At 36.1% G+C, this 20,941-nt stretch overlaps 1 protein-coding gene across 1 annotated transcript in view; it reads left to right on the forward strand.

The window, feature by feature from the left end:
• Positions 1-1,459: 1,459 nt before the first annotated feature.
• Positions 1,460-20,941, forward strand: part of LOC149135664 (uncharacterized) — a 25,218-nt gene continuing 5,736 nt past the window's right edge. Inside the window, exons 1-4 of the mRNA XM_089351878.1 lie at positions 1,460-1,883; positions 12,763-12,951; positions 15,997-16,212; positions 18,285-18,419. Of these exons, the coding sequence (XP_089208004.1) occupies positions 1,835-1,883; positions 12,763-12,951; positions 15,997-16,212; positions 18,285-18,419 (589 nt within the window). The 5' untranslated portion in view covers positions 1,460-1,834. The remainder of the gene's footprint in view (positions 1,884-12,762; positions 12,952-15,996; positions 16,213-18,284; positions 18,420-20,941) is intronic.

A 20,941-nucleotide genomic window follows, 5' to 3' on the forward strand; every position in this document is an offset into this window, starting at 1 on the left:
ACACGCCGGGCGAAATTCTTAGCGGCATTTCGCCTGTCTTTACGTTCCGAGTTCAAATTCCACCGAGGTCGACTTTGCCTTTTATCCTTTCATGGTGGACAAATTAAGTACCAGTTATGTCCTGGGACCTACGATAACTTTCGTAAAGTTTTGGCAGAGGGCTCAAGAACAGATGTCATATATCTAGACTTTAACAAGGCCTTCGAGAGAATCGTCTTCAACAGTCTGTTGTTAAAAAACTACTCTACATTGGGTACCATGAGAAACTACTGCATTGGTTTAAATTGGTTTAAACTTTTCTTGTTACGTAGAACCAATGTTTGATGAAGTCTACCATAAATTACTCGTGCTGTTTTTAAGGAACTGCTTTCGGTCCGCATAAATGATATTACAATGTCATCAAAGACAGTAACCTTCATAGACGACTCTAAGCTTCAGAAGACCAGCAAAGGAATTGATTACCGAATAAAACTGATATAAATGCTGTTTCAATGGTTGATATAAACGATACGTAACTAAAGAGAAAGAAATATGAGCTCATGTACTCTGGAAAAGATGATGTGCTTAACTATATTGCCTTTTCTCAGAAGAATCGTACATTTCGTCAAACAATATCAGAAACACAGAAGTAATTGTTGATAGCAATCTCATATGTATTACAGAATGAACTCCTACGGACATCAGAGCGTTCCTTTTATATAGAGCCAAAAGTCAGCACCTTTCTTTTCTCTCTCTTGTACTGTTACACACAGAACACTATTTCCTTCCTGTGATCACATATAAAATAAGTAAAAATAAATAAAATATAAAGAATAAAATTAAAATTTTACGATATGAGAATTGAGGCACACCAGAAGGAAACTAAAATAAAATAAAAAACAAAATAAATTTTATGAAAAGTCTTGATGAATGGGATTGTCTCAAAATATCTAAACTGCATTCTCTCCAATGCCGCTACATCAGTCATACAACATGGAAAATGCATGGCCAATATTGTTCTTAAATTTCCAGAATCTCTTAAATCAGGATCCCGCGCTAAAACGGTCTTGTGAATGCAACATTCTCCTTGTGAAGACATCGTATATGTGGCTGGGTATTCCAGAGGCAAGTTTAACTTTAAGACAATTCTCAGACCAAATTAGTGTAGCACATTATGATCTGGGCGGATTATTGAATTAGAAGTATAGGACCATTATAGAGAGAGGGAGGAGGGAGGGAGAGAGAGAAAGAAGGGGAGGAGGAAGAGAGAGAGAAAGAAGACTCGAACTCAGTACCAGAGTTGCACATTTTCAGCAACCTCGAAAGGATGGAAAACATAGTTGTTTTCAGCAGGATTCGAACCTACAAGTTACAGAGCCAGATCGAATATCTAAACAAAAATTCTATTCCACTCTGACGTCTCAGCTACTTATTTGCTTAATTAGTAAGACAGTAAAAAGGATTACAACGGAATATCATTCCACCGACTAACGAGATATACAAGGATGACTGCACAGGACCTTTATAATTAGTTTGTAACCTGGTTACAGCTAACACATCTAAAGAATCTTCTATATATTAACACGTCAATACACGCAAGCATATTCACATACATATTCCTGTATGCATGTACATATGTATATACATGTGCTTTTATATTCGTATATGCATTTGTGTACACAAACACAAACTAAAAATAGCATGCAAATAGACACACACAGTTATAAGAGAGTGGGCTTATGCATACTGAATTATAAAGTAAGAAACATAACACCAGTGTAGTAAGTATAGTAAGCATTTCAAGTTAAAGCAGTTGATTTTAAAATATTAGCTATAATTTTCTCGGAGTGGAAAAATGCTGTTTAGAGCCATCACCATATTCATCACAATTTTCCCTTTCTTTTGTAAGTGTTATTTTTGAATTTGTCTTATATTCTTACGCTTATTTTCCGAGTATATATCATTATTTTACGTTATAATCATTTGTTTCGTTTTATGATATATATATATATTTAAATACCGATTTTATCAGGTGGCCAGCATGGTAATAATTTTAAATAATTATTACCTTTGATCGTTTTTATTTCCATGCTGGCCACTTGATAAAATCGGTATTTAAATATCGATCTTATCCTTATTTATATAAATTTATATATTTATTTCGCCATTATATTCACTGCGGTGGTATTCTGACCATATCGCACGAGGAGTTTTTAGGCAGGTAATTTAAACTGGTCGTGTGCATACATGCATATATATGTATGTATACGTTCGTGTATGTAAGTATATCGTATGCTATATATATATATATATATATATATATATATATATATATATTTGTATTTATGTGCTTTTATGAGTATATTCTACTGATGAAGGCAGAGCATTTCTTATGCAGAGCCAGAAATCCGAGGTCTGGAATTATCCAGTAATTTTTGCTAGTTTATTTTGTCTCTTCGTCTTCTCTCCTGGTGCTATATGAACATATAATGTGGTTTTAGAGTCAAGTTTTGACTGCTATTTCCAGCGTGGTGGTATCTCTTAGATATCCTAAATTATAATTATAAACACACACACACACGCACACACACACACACACATATATATGCATGTATGTAAAGACTACATGTATATAAAATATCTTTTTAAAAATATTTCTATCCCTCTGAAAAAGGTATGTGTTTGTGTTCATACATAAATATATAAACTGGTATTCCGTTGAATACGCCGACGAGTGTTCAAGCTGATCGGTCAACGAAACAGACTACTCGTCAAATTAATATGCAACGCGCTGAGCAGTCCACAAGCATGCGTACCCTTAACGTAGTTCTCACGGAGATGAGATTCAGTGTGACATATATTAAGACAAGGCTGGCCCTTTCATTTGTATATACAACTCTTTGTTGGCAGCTGAGTTGACTGGTGCAATTTGAAATAAAGTGTCTCGCTGAAGGATACAACGCACCTCCAGGAATCGAACTTTTGATCGAGAGCAGAAGAGCAGAATATCTTAACTTCTAAGTCTCCCGTTTCGTTTCGTTCTTTTCATCATCAAGTTGATCAAAGCTGTCTATTTATTTCCTGCATTAAGGGAGCTAAGTGCTTCAGGGAAACATGTCTGTTTAGTCAGCAGTTTTTGTCAAGTGTAATAGTAGACGTAAAACCAATGGAAATTTTCTAACTGGCTATATACCATACCCAGGAATATACTACTCGAACATATCTACATAGACACACATGCATATACATACGTACATATATTCTATCTATCTATCTATCTATCTATCTATCTATCTATCTATCTATTTATCTATCTATCTATCTATCTATCTATCTATCTATCTATCGATCTATCTATCTATGCTTATGACGACACATACTTCTCTCAGGGCTATCTGACCTTCACCTTTTTCTTCTCTCTGGACTTTTTCTTCTTTGCTCGAAACGTCATTTCCACTTCTATTTTTCCTTCTTAAACTTTTACAGAACGCTAGTCTAACATATTCAGTGTGTATGTCTAATGGACTTTTGTTTCTTTTTTTTTGCTTACAAACACACACACACACACACATATACACACACGCATATATATACATATGTATAAATATATACACATATATATATATGTATACATATATACATATATATATATATATATATATATATATATATATATATATATATATATATATATATATAATTATTATAAGATCTGGTAATTAGTCATATATTAATATATTAATTAATATCGATTAATTATCAGGGGGCCAGCACATTTAAAGAATCAAAGAGATTCAGAAATATTATCTGCAATCTCAGGGGATTAAGGTACATTTTAAAAAATAACGTCGACCACTAACGTGGACAATTAATGCGCTAGAAATAGATCACATCTTGTGTCTATTAAGACCTAAAATGTTCTCAACATGAAATATAGCAGCATACCAAAAACGTGAGCGGGCAAGACATTTAAAATCACCTAAAAAAATCATTATTAAACAGGAACCAGGTTTCGGATTTAACAAATTCTTACCATTTGTCTATTCCTCATCAGCCTGATTTGTAATGTAACAGTAATTATCAGAATCGTATACATAGTTGCCCATGCTGCTATATTTCATGTTGAGAACTTTTTAGGTCTTAATAGACACAAGATGTGATCTATTTCTAGCGCATTAATTGTCCACGTTAGTGGTCGACGTTATTTTTTAAAATATATATATATATATATATATATATATATATATATATATATATATATATATATATATATATATATATATATATATATATATATACATATATATATATATATATATATACATATATATATATATATATATATACATATATATATATATATATATATATATATATATATATATACATATATATATATATATATATATATATATATATATATATATATATATATATATATATATATATATATACATGTATATATATATATATATATATATATATACATGTATATATATATATATATATACATATATATATATATATATATATACATGTATATATATATATATATATATATATATATATATATATATATATATATATATATATATATATACATATATATATATACATATATATATACATATATACTTCCGGTTTCGTAGTGTTAAGACGTGTTTTTCCCTGTCTCTCGAAGCAACCAACAGGTATCTTTCCATATAGAAGATAAATATTTGCTGAAACCGACACAAAACTCGGTACCTTTTGTTTAACGACGGTCCTGCATTATATCCGTTGAAAAAGAAAGTAAATAGTATATATACAACGCACATTAATGTGAGTGAACCAAAGCGAACAACCATCTTCGAAGGAATCCACGCACGTGGTGAGAGATTGTAAAGATAGAAATCTGAGCTACGTTTTATTCTTTATTTCTAAGTTTTATTCAATATTCTATTTTCTTTCCAATAATTTATTTCACTTGTTTGTTAACATACTGTAATTTCTCTCACAGAATAGAATAGTTTTGTTTTTGTTTATTTACGATAAAATTTTCTTACGATAAAATCGTTTCTTCTTAGTTTATTTACATACTAAGTTTTATTCTATATTTCTTTCTAAAAATAATCTATCTCAAACTTGTTTGTTAACATACTGTAATTTCTCTTACAGAATAGTTTTTGTTTAGTTACGATAAAATTTATTTACGATAAAATCGTTCTTCTTAGTTTATTTAAAGTATTAAAAGTTTTCACTCAATTTCCCTTATAGTCACCTCGTTTTAACACTCTTAATCAAAATCTCTATTCTACTCTTATCCCATCTTCTCTCCCTCACTTTTTCTCTCTTAGTTTATCTGTTCCTCACCCTCTCTCTCTGTTTTCCGTGATATATATATTTCTCGTTTTTCATTTTTCGTTTTTCTTCTCATTTTCATTTTGTCTTGTTTGTTTCTCTCTCTCGAGTTATCTTCTCTCCCTCATATATACATACATACATATATATATATACATATATATATATATATATATATGTGTGTGTATATATATATATATATGTGTATATTTTCATTATTCTTTTCACTTTCATTTTGTCTTGGCTCGTTTTGTTTGTTTCTCTCTTGAGTTATCTTCTCTCTCTCTCTCTCATACATCTCTATTCCTATCACATCCTCTCTCTCTCTCTCTCTCTCTCTCTCTCTCTCTCTTTCTATCTCGTACTCTGTACGCACTCTCTACTCGCTCTACTTCGTATTCTCCCTTGTCCCTCCCCTCTTTATACTCTTCTTTCTTTCTAGTACTATTTCTATATACTTTAACATAACCTCTCTCTCTCAAATATCGTGCACCATGGATACCCGAGGACGAGACTTTGTACAGCGCCAAGTTGAGGCCAACAAGAAGATGAAGATGCGCCGAAACTGGCAGCCGGAGGAAGTTCGCCTTCTTGTACACGCATGGAACCTGGCCAAAGGATAACCAGCAAATGATCTAATAGCCGAAAGCCTGGATAGGTACAATTTCCACAGGTCAATGGCTCAAATTGATCGAAAGAAACTGGAGCTCATTCGCTCCTACGAGCTCGTGAAACCGCACCTTGACCTCCTAAAAGGCATTATGAGAGACACGGACACAAAAATGGACAGTGAAGACCCTGCACACTGTGCTCAGGCTCAGGAGGATCAAACGGATCACCAAGACAAGGCAGATGCCACCAGTGCTGTAGCCACTGATGAGGGATGCAATGACCATGGTGAATACAGTCAACGCTGCACCACAAACGACAAAGACAGGAGAACAGACAAGAAGACGGTAAACACAAACAGGCTTCAAGCCCAAACACGTCACACAGAGAAAAGAAAAAGAAACAGATCTGTAAATTCTACCTAAATGGTACCTGCTGGCACGGGGAAAAGGGACGAAACTGCAAATTTGCCCATCCCAAACACCACCAGCTAAACAAGGTAGATAACCACTTACAACAAAATAAGCGGGAGCGCAGAAAAGGGAGACCAGAAAGCTTAAATCTACGTACACATAATCCACCGAATACCAACAGGACTCACAAAGAGAGAAGTCCGTATATTCCTTCTGCTCCCCCCCAAAAAAGGCTATATGCAGAGGCTGTACGAACTGCAGTAGCTGAGCAGCAAGCTTTTTTAAGCGTGGCCCAGAAAATGGTACAACAGTTAACGTGGATGCAGAGGGTACAGAGTCAACGCCACACGAACCATTGTCCAAGACCACCACAAATGATGGATCAGGGATGGCCACCGCTAACACCAGGAACCCCTGCACAGATATCACACCCATATTCCTACTGAATATCCGGGGCTTATTACGAACAGGCGGCAAAGACAAGTTCCTATACTTGAAAGACCTAGTAACATGCAATCAAGCAATATGCATGGTGCTTACCGAAACGCATCTAACACCTAATATAGCAGATGCGGAGATAAATATACCAGAGTATGCCGTACTCCGAACAGACAGAAGGGATAGAAGTCATGGGGAGTTGCAATGTACATCCGAGAAGATGTCACACCCCTACTACTACTATCACACTCAAACTCTGTATGTGATACTTTAATAGTACACATAAAACAAATTGATGTAGTTGTATGCTCAACATACCGTCCACCAAATACCGCAAAGCAGGAAGGTAAATTTGAGGACAGCCTCAGACGCATAGAAGAGGTCCTGACAAATCTGGACCAACACATCAATATACTTTTCCTAGGCGACTTTAACCTCCCAAATATTAAATGGCCTGAAGGTCACATCCTCTCTGGGATGTCACTGCATGAACAAAGCCAGGCAAAATCATTGCTAGAACTATCCAACATGCTGTTCATGGAACAAGTGATACTCCAACCAACCAGGGGAAGCAATATTTTGGATCTCTGCTTCACAAACAATGTGAGCCTAATCCATAATGTGAAAATAACGCCCACATCTCTCTCAGATCATAACATTATAGAATTAACTATGTATGGTCCTAGACAACCCACTGATACCCAACCCACCAGGAGGACTCAAGCAATATCCAACCTGAATTTCCACAGGGCGGACTGGAAGTCAATTCGCAGAGAGATTCGAAATCAAAACTGGCATGACAGCCTTTCTATACAAGACAATGACCTCAAACTAAGTCATTTTATGTCAACCATACAAGACATATGCACCAAATACGTGCCATATAGAAAGACCAGCAAACATGCCAATAGAATTCCTAGAGACAGGAAAATCCTTATGAGACACAGAACAAAGGTCTCAAACCAGTTAAATAGAGAACTGGAGGATAGGAAAAGGGCTAAATTAAAACTAATACTGTTAGAAATAGAAAACAAAATTAAACTCTCCCATGAAAAGGAGAGAGCAGAGAAGGAAAAGAGAGCAGTAGAAAGCATAAAAACAAACCCCAAGGCTTCCTATAGATTTGCAAAGGAGACTGCTACGGTGCAGTATAAGATAGGACTCCTATTCCTGCCTAATGGCTCACTGACTGCAGATCCCACATGGATAAGTGAAGTGCTCAGTACACAATTCAAGAGTGTCTTCACCTCTCCTCTTAAAGTCCTCTTAAAGTCGTGTAAACAAGAATTAGCAGGACCACTCCGGATACTCTTCCAGAGTTTCCTTGCAAATGGTAAACTTCCCAAAAAGCTGAAGGAAGGCACCATATGTCCTATCCATAAAAGTGGAAGCAGAGCAGAGGCCGGGAACTACAGGCCCATCTCTCTGACTTCACATATTAGCAAAGTCATGGAACGAATTTTCAGAAGGAGATTGATTGCGTTCCTAGAAGAAAATGACTTGCTGAATGAGACCCAGCATGGTTTCCGTCCAGGTAGAAGCTGCCTCACGCAGCTCTTGCAGCATTATGACTGGGTCCTGAAGCAGCTACTTGACCATTCAAATGTTGATGTGATATATCTCGACTTTGCAAAAGCCTTTGACAAAGTTGATCATGGCTTGATATGTCACAAGCTGCGAAACCTTGGCATAGCTGGTAAATTAGGAGAGTGGCTGCATGACTTCCTGAATGGTAGAAGTCAGACAGTTGCAGCCAATGGAGAACTATCTAGGGAAACACAAATATTGAGCGGTGTTCCACAAGGAACTGTTCTGGGGCCACTACTGTTCATAGTGGCCCTTTTGGACATGCCCACGGTCACTCGGAGAGCCACTGTCACTAGCTATGCTGATGACACAAAAATATCTCAGGCAATAAAGAATCCTGATGATATTGTAAGCCTGCAGAATGACCTAAATGCAATATATGAGTGGGCAGAGCAAAATAATATGCAGTTCAATGCAAAAAAATTTCAAGTACTGCGCTACAAGACCACAAGTACCTCCCAACTGGCATACACAGGGCCTGGAGGTACTGCAATCCCAGAACCACAAACAGTAAGAGATCTGGGCATCAACATGTGTAGTGATGCATCATTTCACATGCACATTGTCAAGTTGACAGCAAAGTGCAGACAACTGGCAGGGTGGATACTGAGGACATTCCGTACAAGGGATCAAAAAGTCATGTTGACTCTATGGAAGACATTTGTTCTGAGCCGCCTAGACTATTGCTCTCAGTTGTGGTCACCACACAGTGTTAGGCGGACAGCAGAACTCGAGGCAATTCAGCGGCACTATACAAAAAAGATCGCCACAGTCCAACAGATGAACTACAGGGAGCGACTGAAGGCACTAGGTCTCTACTCCCTGGAGCGCAGGCGGGAGAGATATGTAATAATATACATATGGAAAATACTGGAAGGACTGGTACCAAACTTTGGTATCAAGTACTACAGGAATGCCCGCACGGGTCGCCACTGCATGGTGCCAAAGGTACCGTCCACTGCATCTCACATAAGAACGAGATACTGCAGCAGCCTCGGTTTCAGAGGACCTCAGCTCTTCAATGCCCTGCCAAAACATTTGAGAGACATGCAAGACATGGATGCGGAGGTCTTCAAGACAAAACTTGACGCTTTCCTCTCCACGATACCAGACGAACCAATGGCTCGCAATGAGACACAGTTTAGGGCAGCTATGTCAAATTCTCTTATACACCAGATGTGCCATCAAAACTCTTGATTGGACCATGTCAGGTGGGGGAGAAGAGCCATGCAAGGAACGTGAAAATCACGGTGGTGCACCAGCATGACCGCAGCCACTTGGCTGAAACACATAAATAAATAAATAAATAAATAAATATATATATACATACATATATATATATATATATATATATATATATATATATATACACACACACACATATATATATATATATATATATATATATACATATATATATATATATATACATATATATATACATATATATATATATACATATATATATACATATATATATATATATATATATATATATATATATATATATATATATATATATGTATATATATATATATATATATATATATATATATAAAGATATAAAGGGGCTTGTATGATTGCGTATAGAGAAATATATTATTCAAAGGAATTCCAAGTCTGTCTGTTTTTTACGTTTTATTTATATTCTTATAATATTAACGTAGGATGTAGAATATATAGTAGATATAGTAAAATGAAATGAAGTATTGTCTTATTGAATAAATGAAATATTGAATATCAAATATTAAAGGACTAGTATACTAGTATACATGCATTTTAGCAATCTTCAAGGTCCCATATTGTGACAGGAATGTTCAGGAATGTTATATATATATATATATATATATATATATATATATATATATATGTATGTATAAATGGTGGACTCTCTTGTGGTATATGACTGATGGGGTTTTCGCAATTACCTAGTCAACAGTCTGTATAGATGATTTATTTATAGTCGTCAAATGTTTGTGCTGTGTATTAGTTTACTCCCTCTATCAAATAGACATGCCTGTACACGAGTACTGTGTGTCACATAAAGGTTTGCGGATGAATAATATAAGTGAGCAGGTCGCCAACAGTTTTAACTTTCTGGGAGCCGTACTGGTAGTTGCTGAGAAATGTCAATTTTGGAAAGCTTGGTTGTTAACAGCTGTTTCAATTATTTATTAGTTGTTAGAAGTGGGAACGCAGTCACAGAGATTTCATTTTTGGGAGGAGGATCACATAGTACCATGTGTTCACAAAACTTAGAATAGTTTGATAGAGAGAATGGAGAGAGACAAAGAGAGAGACAGAGAGAGAAAAAGAGAGAAAAGGGGAGAGAAAGAGTGAAAAAGAGAAAGAGAGAAAGAGAAAGAGAGGGAGAGAAAGAGAGAGAGAGAAAGAGAGAGAGAGAAAGAGAGAGAGAGTATGAAGCTGAAAAAAATTGATCATTTTCCTTTACATCGTGTTAAGATAACTGGAATGAAAAAAAAAATTGAGGGTAGAGTTTTATCGAGCGAGTACAGTTGATTGCAAATCAGAAGTCAAACGTGTCCGATTCCTTTTGTGGCTACTGGCTACGGAATATCTACAGAAAAATCATGGTCAACAAGATGTACATAGGCGCATACTGTTATGTTTGTAGATTTCAACTTGAAGATTTAAGGTAGGACATCTTTTAAAATGTCCAATTAATGAATTCGTTTTTACGTGTACGGGTGGCAGTCTCTCATGAGTTTCGTTATGCAGCTATTTGTAAACTATTTTTGTGTCATGAGTTTTGTTTGCATGAAAAATACAAATGATCATGCTTAAACGTGTAGTTTGCTCTCCTCCGTAGCTGTCACAGATGGGTTAGGGATGAAACACATTTACAGTCAAGAGGAGTTAGCATAACACTGGTGAAGCTGTAACCAGTTAACAGACCTGATGTGAAACAGGGCCCAAGAGGTGTGTGTGTGTGTATGTGTGTGCTGTATTCTTAGCAGAGTCATAGTAAAGTAAAATGGGTTGTAATGGTCGTAATTAAGAAGAAGCTGGACTATTCGATGTTTGGAGTGTATGAATATTAGTTAAAAATACGTATAGAGGATGATACTAATTGTTGCAGTGAGCCTATGGTGATAAAAGTTGCGGCTTGTGTACTAGCACTAACGGTATGAGAATAGTATGATAACCCAAAGGGTTTGCATCGAGGATGATGACTTCGGGATGGATGAAGTGGAGTAAATGTTTTAGACAGAAATAAAAAGAAATTCAGTTTAGGCTAGGCTAAAACTGCAACGTAATGTGTTTGCGATACAAGGTGGGAAAACTAAAAATATTAGATTCGATTATGGCAAAGAGAAAAACAGAGACAGAATTACCAACAGTCCGTCAATAAATGTGCGAAAGCCCGAACGGGTGCATAGGTATTAACTAGATATATTATATGTAAATAGCAGCAATAATATGATTTACAATGATAGGAACGTATGGTGTTAAATTACAGAGGAATCAATCCCAATAAATGCCTTCTATTTAGTTTTGGGCACAGAGGGATGAAAGCAAATTGACTCCACAAAGATTTGAGCTCTAACCTACGAGAAGTAAATTAATGGCATAGTGGTTAGGGTTGCGTTCATGGTCGTCAGATCGTGGGTTCAATTCCCATATCTGGCAGCATGTGTTCTTGAGCAAAACATATCATTTCACGTTGCTCAAGTGCTGTGTCAAAACTGGCATATCAAAGAATAGGTCAAACGTTTACTCTGCGTGTTGTAAGAGGCAACTACAAAAGGTTGAGGTAGGATTTGCATTCCGTCTTCGTAAAACACTCAACTGCAGCACCTACTCAAATAGACCAATGGGTCGGAGGGTTATCGCCTAAATGACGATGAGGCGTCACCCGCTTGAAGTAATATGGGTTCACCAACAAATGGGTGGAAGCAGTGACGCGCTGTTACAGTGCACGCCTTCCACCACCAGCACCAGCACCACCACCAGCACCAACACCACCACCACTACTACTACTACTACTACTACTACTACTACTACTACTACTACTACTACTACTACTACTCAATATGCGCAATGGGAATATTTGGAATGGGAATATTTGTGTGAAAAAGAAGGCGGCGAGCTGGCAGAATCGTTAGCACGCTGGGCGAAATGCCTAGCGGTATTTCGTCTGCCGCTAAGTTACGAGTCCAAATTCAGCCGAGGTCGATTTTGCCATTCATCCTTTCAGGGTCGATTAAATAAGTACCTGTTACGCACTGGGGCCGATGTAATCGACTTCATATCCCTTTGTCCCCTCTATGTTTAGTCCCTTGTGGGCAATAAAGAAATCAATATTTCTGTGAAAAGGAAATCTGCATCTATTAATCACTGTATTTTGTTTGTCTTTAAAAAAAAAAAAAAAAAGATAAAGTAACAGGTGGAGAACTCAGCGACTCAGAGTTAGAAAAATTAAGAAATATTCCGGCTTCGTATCAATATATTAGGCTGGAAAAAGGAGACTATTTTCAAGCTGTAAGATGGTGTTTAATTTTCAACGGTCATCCTATTCACGTTCAAACTGAATCAAAGATGACGTCTGCGAAGGAGTGCGCCGGTAAGTTTAAGTTTAATCGAAATAAAAGTTTTCAATTAATTTATAATTGTTTCTATTTGAATGATTAATACCTTCATTTCAAAAGGGCCTATATTCAAAATCCCGTATTCTAGGTATTGGATTAGTAACAACAACAGTAAAGAGTTACATGACAAGCTTCAAAAAAGTTTTCCATTTTTTCACAATTCCGCTAACAGGTCGAATTTATAGAATGCATATTAGATTAACTCTTTCTTTATATAAGAGAACCTTACTTACCATGATTCTACAGTTCCATATTTAAGAGATGAGGAATTATGTACATTATTTACATTATTTACATTTGACGGTTATTTGTCCTCATCTTGTTTGTTGTTAACACAACGTTTCGGCTGATATACCCTCCAGCCTTCATGAGGTGTCTTGGGGAAATTTCGAACCTGGGTTCTCATTCCTAAGGTATTTTTCGATGTTGTTGTTGTTGTTGTTATTATTATTATTATTGTTGTTATTATTATTCAGGTCACTGCCTGGAATCTTCGGGTTAAGAGCGTGGGCTACTAACCCCAAGATTCCGAGTTCGATTTCAGGCAGTGACCTGAATAATAATAATAATAATAATAATAATAATAATAATAATAATAATAATAATAATAATAATAGCAACATCGAAAAATACCTTACGAATGAGAACCCAAGTTCGAAATTTCCCCAAGACACCTGATGAAGGCTGGAGGGTATATCAGCCGAAACGTTGTGTTAACAACAAACAAGATGAGGATAAATATCCGTCAAATGTCGATGATGTAAATAATTTACCATGATTCTTATCAAAACTTTGTAAATAATCAGCAATGATTACGAGCTCAATGTAATTTTATAATCTGGGTACATATGATGTAGGCTTTTAGGGCCGTTGCTCATAAATGTTCACTTTATGATTTTGAAAGAACATATTCACTTCTATTGGATATTGACTTCTGTGACAACACAGATTTCTTTTGCTGTAAACGACTATATCACGTTTATTATTTTTGAATTTGGCAGAAATTTGTTTACAATGCTCCACCTATATTCTTTCTCTTGGAACATAAAAATATATTAAAACGTATGGATATTTTCTTATAATTGACTGAGAGTAGACGTTCAAAAAGACACCATTAGATATTGTTTTAACAGCATTAGATTGCATAAGAAGGTATCCTCATGATGACATTTCGGCGTAGCTGCTCACGGCATATGCGTTTTTCGCGAATATGTGATACAATCGCTACTTGAAGCTGCATCTTGATAAATTAAGGGCTTCCACACCATCTCAGACTGCAAAAACTACCTTCGAAAGAGCGACTGATATAACAGTCATAAATACAAGGGATGTTACTCTTCCTATCTAACTTACCCATCCATTTCTTTACTACACAGTTTGTTTATCTATGTATGTAATAACACAGTCAATCTCAGTCGAGTTAGCTAATTCATTCCTCAAAAGTATATCAGTGTTTATAATTTTATACACACTCACATATACGCACATACACATTAGCGTACACATACACACACACTTGTACACACGCACACACATACTCACATAAATAAGTGCCAGTGTTCGTCTTGAAATAACATCGGCATTTCTATACGAAACTTTACCAGCATACGGAATCAGTCAAAAAAGAAATGTAAAAAAACCTAAGTGATGCAATGGAGTGGTAGTAGAGTAGGAAATCTTAGTGTCTGATACAGAAATTATGTAAGTTTACTACGTAAAAACTCTCAGTGGTTCTTTTCTCATGCACATTCACGCGAATACACACTCTCAAACATACCTTAATACTGTTTCTAACAATATATGTATGTTCATGTATATATATATATATATATATATATATATATATATATATATATATATATATATATATGTATATATATATATATATACATACATACATACATACATACATACACACACACACACACACACACACACACATATATATATATATATATGTAAAAACAAATAGTAAATGAGTATATGCATATATACGTACAGGTATGTGCATACCAACATCCATCTGTATGTATAGGTGCATATCTGGGTACAGGACATTGCAAACAAAACGGAGACGAGAAAACACACAAGCCACATAGAGAACATTCTACTTCATCAGCTACCTCCGTTTTAACACCGGCGTTTCGAAGAGCTAGGCAGGACGCATCGTTAAAACAGCTCTTCCCATGGACCGCAAATTAAATTTGTATACACAAATTAAATCTTGCCATGGAGGAATGTTGTGGCGGACAAAAAACAAGACAGGAAAACAAACAGAAAAGGCTTTACGGCCAGACGAGAAAAATTGTTTGTGTATGAACGCTGTGAGGCACGAACTTGAAAGTAGGGACGAAATGGTTCGTGTTTGCTCGGCGACAGCCAAGGAAGAAAAGGATTATTGACCGGAAGCATGTGACCATGCCGGTGTAAGGGGAAGAGAGAGAGTGGCAGAGGGAGAAACAAAGGGAGTAAGTAGAAGAATAGGTGAGCAACGAGAGGAAAAGAGAAAGAGAGGAAGTACGAGGGGGAAAAAAGAGATACGTAGTAGTAACAGAGGAAGAACGAGGGGAAGAGAGAGAGTGGTAGAGGGAGAAACAAAGGGAGGAAGTAGAAGAATAGGTGAGCAACGAAAGGAAAAGAGAAAGAGAGGAAGTACGAGGGGGATAAAAGAGATACGTAGTGGTAACAGAGGAAGAACGAGAGGGATAAAGCAAGATACGTAGTAGTAAAGAGGAAGAACGAGAGGGGGAAAATGATAGAGGAAGAGAAAGAGAAAGAGATAGAGTAGCGTCGGAAAATATGAAGTTACGAAAAACTACTTACAATTGGAGACGCTGCGTTCAATCATGTAAAAACAAATAGTAAATGAGTATATGCATATATACGTACAGGTATGTATGTGCATACCGACATCCACCTGTATGTATAGGTGCATACTCACACATGCACGCACGCACAATATGTATTATTGTTTTGAACACTTTTGAATTAATTTTATGATTAACTCTAAATTATTCCAGTTGATAATTATTGGGTTGGACAAAGAAAAGAGAATGGACAGTTGTTTTGGAGGTATCCTGAATATAACTTCAGTTTGAGAGTGACTTCTGATAGCCGTTGGGATTCACACAATAAAGATTACACTTGTTCTGATGGTAAGGAATTTAAAGACGAAGACAGCTCGAAAGATTGTAGGGTCCTCTGTGAGAGAGAAACACATTTGTCTCTTGAAATAGGTGAGTTTTACTTCTGCATAAAGAAGAAGATTTTATAATAATTCTGAGAGCTGTTAAATCTGTTGATGACGGTACCTGGGACACCTATAATATCTGGGATTATTTTTGTAGAAATTCTCCACAGTCGTCGTATTTTCCAAGCCAAATCCTGGTATTTTCCGATTCTCTCCTGTTTGACCCCTACATTCATGTTCGCAGATACAGCCACATTTATGACGTTGCACTCTTTTTTCCCTTTGTCCACTACCTTAACATATGGTCGCCTTGTATGAATTCCGCGATCACTCTGTACATTAAATCCATTTATTCCTTATCCTGGTTGTTCTTACACTTTCCGGTTGATCTTGGTTTTCCGATTTTCTTCCTACTTCAAATCCTCTTTCCCCTAATATATCACATCTCAGTACAATGCCTTAGCCCCACATTCGTGACTGCTTCTGTGCCAAGGGTCTACAGGAAATTATAACGGATTCCTGTTTCTCATTACATACTCTGCACTTCGCACTTTTCACGGATTTGTCGATTTTGGCCTTAATGATATTCGTCTGTGGAGGCGCAATGGCCCAGTGGTTAGGGCAGCGGACTCGCTGTCATAAGATCGTGGTTTCGATTCCCAGACCCTGTTTCTGTTGTGCCTGTGGTTCAGAGGGTCAGCCTTGTCACACTGTGTCACGCTGAATATCCCCGAGAACTACGTTGAGGGTACACGTGTCTGTGGAGTGCTCAGTCACTTGCACGTTAATTTCACGAGCAGGCTGTTCCGTTGATCGGATCAACTGGAACCCTCGACGTCGTAAACGACGGAGTGCCAACGTGATATTCGTCTGCAATGAGAGTCTTTGAGCAGGCATTATGAGTCCGTTTTCGTTCTTAAGGTCTTCATTCTTCAGCCATAACCAAGACTAGTCTGCTGCGATGTCCTGCGTTTGTCTGAGAGGCTGACCGTGTAGTTCTATTCCCCAGATATTTCTTCCTCGCTCCTGCTTTTTATTTTCTTGTATTCCGTTGCCATCTCTGCAACTTCTTTCTCTTCTTATCTGTTAGCTGAAATCATTCTTTCTGAGTTGCTTCTTAAATGCTCTTATATGTCACATTTTGCTATCACTACACAGTCTTCTGCTACTATCAGTCTTCTAACCCTTCTTTCATGCTAAGTATAATCTACCGACACTGCCTCTGGAATGCAACGACCTGCACGTGGACATTATTTTTCTGGATTTACAATCTATGTCTCTTAGTTTTTTTTTAGTCCAGTTCAGGAAACCTGCAGAATATCGTATTAAAGAGACCACCCATGTGCTCCCTGCAGAGATGCTTTTCCCTTCATTTCGTTTAGTGCCTATTACCATTCTAACTCTTCTAAGGTTTTCATTTCTCACCTGCTCTTTTATTTCCTGGCAGAAGATTTTATCTGTCTTCAATGCACCTAGGTACTTGTAACGTTCACTCTTATTCATTGCCCGGATTGATGTCTTATATGGGAGTTTATTCTTATCTAACTAGGATGTTTTTCCTTTTTTTATCACTAGTATCGCACGTTTGTCTATTCCAAACTGCATGCCAATGCCATCGCTTACGACTTTGACAGTCTGAACTAGTGAACCTCAAGCTGTCTCACTCTTGGAAAGTCCGGGCTAAAAGAAGTACTGTGATCGAGTCGTAAGAATAAAAGTTCTTGAAGGCGGTGCTCCAGCATGGTTTCAGTCTAATGAATGAAGCAAGTAAAACACACACAGACACACACAACACAAGCACACGCACATACATACATACATACATACATACATACATACATACATACATACATACACATGAATATTTCTCCCAGTGGTTATTTTGGAGGAATCCGTTGGTTGCACTTTGGCTTTGGACGGTCGATACAATAAACATCAATTGCTTAATAAGTATTGATCTCGATGCTGCCATTACATTTCATATGATAGTGTACATGCATTTAAATGTTTGAAGCCAATAAAAGAATAGATATATCTGAAATCCAGTGCTGTAATGAAAACTGAAAGTCCGTAAGTACTATCTCTATGTATTATTAATTTTCTTTTTCTTGTCTCTAGATTCAACACACACGGACTATACTTGTAATAAATATTATTGTTATGACAACACACCCACTTGTCCGAAGAATTTTCAATGGAGGTCAGTTGAATCTTATGGAGAATACAAGTTTTTGAAGGATCACGATTTCAACAGTAAGCGATATAATTTTTCTAACATTTGTGTAGTTATGTATATATTATAACAGAGTTGAATTTTTAGAATGTATTGCTTGGTAGATCATGGATTATTAATTAGTCTCAGTTGTGAAGATTATCAGACGATGGTCAGATTCAGGAAAGAAACTGTTAACAGAAATGTGGAATAAGTGATAAAGTAATGAAACATTGTAACGTAAAAAAAAAAATCAAACAGCGCATAAAGGATAGTAAAACTAACAGTAAAAATAAAAAGCGTATTCCACTCTACTGTAAATTACTGTACATTATTTAGTATAATTCACTATGGTGTTATAATGTAGTTATTAAGTATGTAACTGCCTGGATTTAATTTATTTATTACTCATCTGTTGACGGGTCTCGATATTTATATATCTCATCAGTGCAACTAACTCATTGTACAATTATTTATATGTTAATTGGGGAATTTAAATCAATATTAAGTTATTTGTACATAAACTACAGAGATAAAGGAGAGAAGAAACGACACACATCAGCCGGGTGAACTTGTTTTGTAACTTCATGTAATACATTACATTTGTATAGTAATTAATTGTCTCTACCCCATACAAGAAAATGATTAACAATTATAACACTTTACTATTTGAAAGAATATCAAAAAAGAAAGAGAATGACAAGACGAGTGTTTCAGCACTACATTAATGAGAATAACAAATTACTATTCGTAATAACAAATTACTACGAAGATATTCATTAGCACTGTGGACTGTGATTAACCACTAATTGTTGTCCTAAAGGGACATGGGTACGTGGCAGAATATCATTACCGCACATGAATACTTTTTGCTGAATTCACACTCTATGGTGGACGAATATATCCCTGTTCTCTTATCTCTTTTATTACGTTTTGTCTTGATTAGCCTTGGATCTTGTAGTTTATACACAATGTTAAAAAACTTAAATCCACTAGCAAGAGAATATCTTGTGGAGAAGTAAAAATAAGTACTATAAAAAGTAAATAACAACAAATGGGCCAACTTAGAACGTATACTCCTTCACTCTAACTGTTTTTTCACTCTTCCTTTTTAATGCTTTCCATTGAATAGTAGTTATCTCAATCTCCGGGAGAGAAAAGGGTAAAAAATCATCTGCTCTGCTAACAGATGGACTATATATATATATATATATATATATATATATATATATATATATATTTCGTTTTTGAATTTGGTTTGCAAGATTTTTTATGTGATTTCGTGTGTTGAAGCATATTCTGTTGTGTCTGGGGAGAGTCATTTTCTTATTGTGCCTTAAAATTTAACACACTCACCGTTAAAATTTCCACTTATTTCTTATTTTTATTTTCCTAAAATTTTCGTTACGTCTTGCAAGTCAAGACTATTGAAAAGGTTGCAAGACGCAACGAAAATTTTAGGAAAATAAAAATAAGAAATAAGTGGAAATTTTTACGGTGTGTGTGTTAAATTTTAAGGCACAATAAGAAAATGACTCTCCCCAGACACAACAGAATATATATATATATATATATATATATATATATATATAAAAGGAGAACGTCCCGGGGAGGGATTTATGAATTATATATATATATATGGGTTTCTCTCTCCTATCTATCTATCTATCTGTCTGTCTGTCTGTCTGTCTGTCTGTCTGTCTGTCTGTCTGTCTGTCTGTCAGTCTAGTTTTAGCTTTAAGTTACATCCCGCGAACGCTCTGGACGCATCGTCAGTGATACTTTTGGTGTTCCCGGGAGTTTCGGTGCAACCACGTGTACGCTATGTCATATTTTCTGTGGAAGACATCACGCATGTGATTAGTATCTTTCTTAAAATGTCGTCACGGTACTACCTCCCTATGCGGTACGATGCCGTTGCTAAAATAATTTACAGTACCATCCGCAAAAAAGACTGTCCTGAAATAAACGTAGAAAATCATTCTTTTATGGAATACATTCATAAACACTAACTTAAGTAATACTAATGGAATATTCCTATCAAAACTTCTGGCAAATGTAAGCATAACAGGCCGGATATTGTTGTTTGGGACAGAGGGGAAAAGGTAAGTACCGTCATAGAGGTCAGCTACCCTGCAGATATAAATATCTCTTTGAAGATCAAAGAAAAAGAGGACATCTATGGACAACTGCTTCGAAACCTCCAGCTTCTATCTCCAGATAATGAATTCATATTCATACCAATAATAATTGGAGCACTAGATTCTGTAAGTAAATGATTAAAGGAGAATCTGGATAAAATGGGCTTTTCAGAAAGAGAAATCGACCGGCTAATTTGTACATTACAAGTGCAATCTGTGAGTGGAACAGAAAAATATGCAAGACTTTTCTCAAGTTCCAAATGTGAATTTTTCTTTGTTAAATACATCCCAGAGATGGAGCCTTGTATTTTGTTGGAAACCGTTGCTGTTCTAGTTTTAGCTTGGATTTCATTTGTTTTATAGCTTTTGTTGTTTCTTCTTCTTCATATTTGTTAGGTAGTATGACTTTTTGCTTCCTTAAA

This window comes from Octopus bimaculoides, chromosome 5, assembly GCF_046866305.1.
Source record: "Octopus bimaculoides isolate indiv1 chromosome 5, ASM4686630v1, whole genome shotgun sequence".
Classification (NCBI taxonomy): Eukaryota; Metazoa; Mollusca; class Cephalopoda; order Octopoda; family Octopodidae; genus Octopus; species Octopus bimaculoides.